This window comes from Dunckerocampus dactyliophorus, chromosome 5, assembly GCF_027744805.1.
Source record: "Dunckerocampus dactyliophorus isolate RoL2022-P2 chromosome 5, RoL_Ddac_1.1, whole genome shotgun sequence".
NCBI lineage: Eukaryota > Metazoa > Chordata > Actinopteri > Syngnathiformes > Syngnathidae > Dunckerocampus > Dunckerocampus dactyliophorus.
The window spans coordinates 12,415,660-12,420,000 of NC_072823.1; the positions used below are offsets into that span (position 1 = coordinate 12,415,660).

General features: G+C 39.1%; 1 protein-coding gene across 1 annotated transcript in view; it reads right to left on the reverse strand.

Annotated features, from left to right (window-relative positions):
• Positions 1–471: 471 nt before the first annotated feature.
• The window catches only part of parvaa (parvin, alpha a), a 23,683-nt gene continuing 19,813 nt past the window's right edge, over positions 472–4,341 (reverse strand). Inside the window, exons 12-13 of the mRNA XM_054777438.1 lie at positions 4,007–4,079; positions 472–2,182 (exon numbers count right to left, since the gene is read on the reverse strand). Of these exons, the coding sequence (XP_054633413.1) occupies positions 2,106–2,182; positions 4,007–4,079 (150 nt within the window). The 3' untranslated portion in view covers positions 472–2,105. The remainder of the gene's footprint in view (positions 2,183–4,006; positions 4,080–4,341) is intronic.

Here is a 4,341-nt window from a genome sequence, read left to right on the forward strand (position 1 = left end):
CTAATTCTGGTAAAACTGTTTACCTGTCCTTGACAAGGAAGAACCATCCATTGCTACACTGCTGTGTCTTCTAAATCGTAGTTCAGAATCCCAATGTGACTCCTACAAAGAGTGCCGACGTAACAATAATGCAATAACATTCATGTAACAAAGTCATAACTAGCACTGCAGTATTGTTCCCCGGGCGAAGGAGAGCAGCGGAAATGATCATAACATGGTTTCAGATCCCGCAGGATCTGTTCCATCTGAGATGGGAGCATTTGAGTATTGGATACTGTGACTCACGCAAAAGTGTTCTCTCTTTGAAGCCACTTTCAGTATACACTCATACCAAAAGCATCATACATTATTATTTGTTAATATTAACTGTGACTCACTTTGACACATTTGTCCACCTCACTGTTTCCGAGCAAGTAATCCACCTGTCCTGAATTTTTACAGAAATGTTTTTTTTTTTGCTTTCGAGTAAAAAGACAAGATGCAGCTGCTATCTGGGATTAAAGTATTTATTAAATGCCGTAGATTAATACATAAATACAGTAGATACATCATAGATAGCATGTGGGCAGCATTGATAGTTACCTTGCCCATACCATCTTTATCTTAACATATACAGGGTCAGGCAAAATGATCTGACAGATTTGTAGGTTAAATAAAAGGCAAATAAAGTAAAGAAACAAAAAAGTGTTTTTATTTTCGAAAAGTACATATAATGCCATTTTATTCATATAATGCCATTTTGCTTTGTTTCTTTATAATGCCATTGGTTTTCGTTTCTTTTTCAGGTGCTGCCATGAATTGGCCTGGTGAGCATCGCGCTTTCATTGTGGAAACGTTTATCAAAACAAACGAATCTGCAACTGCAACACAACGAGCGTTCCGTTTGCACTTCAATCTTGGTAGACATGATCCCGTACCAGCTCGAAACACCATCTTGTTATGGGTTACCAACTTCAGAGCTACTGGATCTGCATTGAGTGTGTGGACAATAATGGATCCCATTTCACTGATTTAATTTTTAAAACATAAATGAAACAGAATGGCATTATATGTACTTTTCGAAAATAAAAACACTTTCTTGTTTCTTTACTTTATTTGTCTTTTATTTAACCTACAAATGTGTCAGATCATTTTGCCTGACCCTGTATTACAAATTCAATCACTATGTTGCTTGAGAAACATGAAATTATGGCCAGATTATCATCAGGCCTTGTTCTCACAATCAAATGTCTTCAGCATTATTTGTGATTGGATCGAGACCATCTTATTTCGAGGGTGTTATTGCTGTGGTCCACATAAGCTTAATAGTAACATGAGTCTAAAAACGACCTAAACTAACGGATTAAATTTGCAGGTGCTTTGTTAACTCTTGGATGTTTGCAAGCAGCCAAAGGCAAAACTTACAAAGAGTTTATATTGATCTCTCTTGGTCGTCAACTTTAAAAACAAGGCAGATGCTGATTTGTGTCAAAATGCCAGGCCGATTATCACTAGTCTGGAAGCAGTCAGAAAGATGTTTTAAGCAACTGCTTTGTAGTAAAGAGGCCTTGACGCAAGTGAACTTCAGTCAAATCCAACGACTGTATATGCAAAGTTTCATTTCTGAAGTTAAAATCTTGGAATGTGTTCATCCCATTATCAAGTATTAGAAGTGGAAACAAAACAGGCACTTGTGTATCAAAATGTACAATAAATACAATGTGAAATTTTTATACGTCCAACAATAATATATTTATAGAGAATTAGCCATTGCTCAGGATGTTTAACACATATTTTAAATTGTGTCCAGAGGTCTGAATCCCAATGCCAAGTGACTTTGGATTTAGGGCGTAAGCACTATGAAGTGTGTTGGTTAAAAATCTGCATAGAGTGATCACATTGTAGTCATTCTATGGATGTGCAAGGAATGGTGGCCAAACGAGCGCCTGGACGCATCAGTGCGTTCACACAAGTCAAACGTACTGTACGATCGGCCTAGTGTGAGTATGCCCTAAGAAGTATAATCCTCAAATTCAAAGATGAAAAATATGATATTTTTTAAGCTTTAAGAGTGTGGTCCATGGTTAAAAAGGAAAAAAAAAGCATCTCTCTTGCTGATTGTGTCCTCAGTCTACATTCCTGTACCTGGTGAAGAGGTTGTAGAGGACACGCAGGGTTGACTTAAGGTCACAGTTCACTATATCTGCAAAGGGGGAAAAAAAGACAAATGAATGGCAGAACACCAGCAAAGGTCCATGTGGTCATTGTCTCTGCGCTAAAGCTTACAGGTGCATATGCAGTACGCAGATGTCCAATAACCACTTAGCCCAGTTTCTGGACAGCCTGCAACATCTGGCACTTCAGCAGCGAATTAGCCCACTAACTAGCTTGCTTACTTCAAGCTGATTAAGTGTAGCTGTTCAGTGACAACAGATGAGATAATAAGCGGGCACAATAAATCACAGTATAAATAAATAACTTGTAAAACCAGATGATGAGGAAAAACTGAAGCATACAAGATAAGCTGAGCTCTAAATGCACTCAATTACACTCAAGACAATATACAAATTTGAAACTGTCATTATTATATCTGAAAATAAAGATAAACACATTTTGAAGTTAAGCATTTTTGTTGAAATCATGAAATATCTATACAGTGAATCCTTGGTTTTAGTACATGGAGGTTTTCGTAGGATTAGTTTTTTGACGAAAATTATTGCCAATAATACGTCTTGGTTTTGGTACACTGTCTTAGTTGTCGTACGGCCAAAAAGTGCCCTAACAGAGCATCCACATGTTAGCGACTCTGTGAAGAGCAGATAGTGGTTCTTTTGGAGTTGGGACACGATAGACAGATTCCAGGGAATCCTTCAGTCATCTTTTTTATGTATGTGTGTGTGGTTTATTTATTTGTAGAACGCACACAGAAAGAAGAACAACTCAGTTTCTGTCTCCTTTCTTCTTCCTAATAAGAACTGTTTGCCCTGCACTGGGCCACATGGTGGCCGAGTGGTTAGTATGTTGGCCACGCAGTTAGGAGATCGTGAAGAGATCGGGTTCAAATCTCTGTGTGGAGTTTGCATGTTCTCCCCGTGCATGCGCGGGTTTTCTCCGGGTACTCCGGTTTCCTCCCACATTCCAAAAGCACGCATGTTAGGTTAATTGGTGACTCTAAATTGTCCATAGGTATGACTGTGAGTGTGAATGGTTGTTTGTCTATATGTGCCCTGCCATTGGCTGGCGACCAGTCCAGGGTGTACCCCACCTTTTACCCATAAGTCAGCTGGGATAGGCTCCAGCATACCTGTGACCGTAATGAGGATAAGCGGCATAGAAAACGGATGGATGTCCTGCACTGATGAGGCGTTCAAGCGCACTGTGTATTTCTGAGTGTTGTGTGTGCCATTTGTTTTATTTATTATGGCTGCAAAATATCTTACCACATCAAAGAAAGTTGAAAGTGACAGAACTTTCATAAAAAAGGCGAGAAACGCGATTGAATTCAAGAAAGAAGTTGTAGCAAAGTACGAAAGTAGCGTCTCTTACAATAGGATTGTAATGTAAGTAAAGTAGCTAACACATGTTGCAGGAGGAAGTTTGGGGAGACACAGGAAGTGAGCCGAGCCGGTGTGTGTAATAATGATTGTACTAGCTGCTGAAGTTTACAATAAACTTCAAGTGAGCAAGTATACTGCTCTGACTATCCACTCTTTAAAGTTCTGCTCTTTTCTGTGTTCACCATCTTCAGTAAAGATAAAAGAGTAAAGTTAAATGTTCGTGTACAGTAACCATTTCATTCATCATTTTGCATTGTTTTGCATGTAAAACTATAATTATTCTGTATAAACGGTGTATTTGTTCATATTTTTGTGTTTGGAATGGATTCATTGGATTTACATTATTTACTTTGGAAACATCGCTTCAGTTTTCGTACGTTTGTGTTTTCATCGGGCCCTTTGGAACGGATGTATGACGAAAACAGAGGTTCCACTGTATTATGTCATTGTGCATTGCAACATCGTCGTACCCTCTGGCCTTGGCTTTGGTCGCTCCAGACCTCCATCCTGCATCAGCTCGAAGGAGAAGGACACATTATGTACCTAAGGAGAGAGGAGGCTGTTTACTATGGTGCCCTCATGCAATAAATGAACATGGAGCACTGATCTGTGCCAAACAGGAAACCTTGTGACTAAATCCCACAATACAGTGCTCTCTCCCTTGGATTTCTATTTCTATCTATCTATCTATCAGTCCACTTGTTTGCAAATATGACACACCTCTGACCACAAAAACTACTTATCCTTCTGCAGCTGCACAAACACACCACTTCCTCATTCATCACTTCAGTAAATGTCAGTGGCA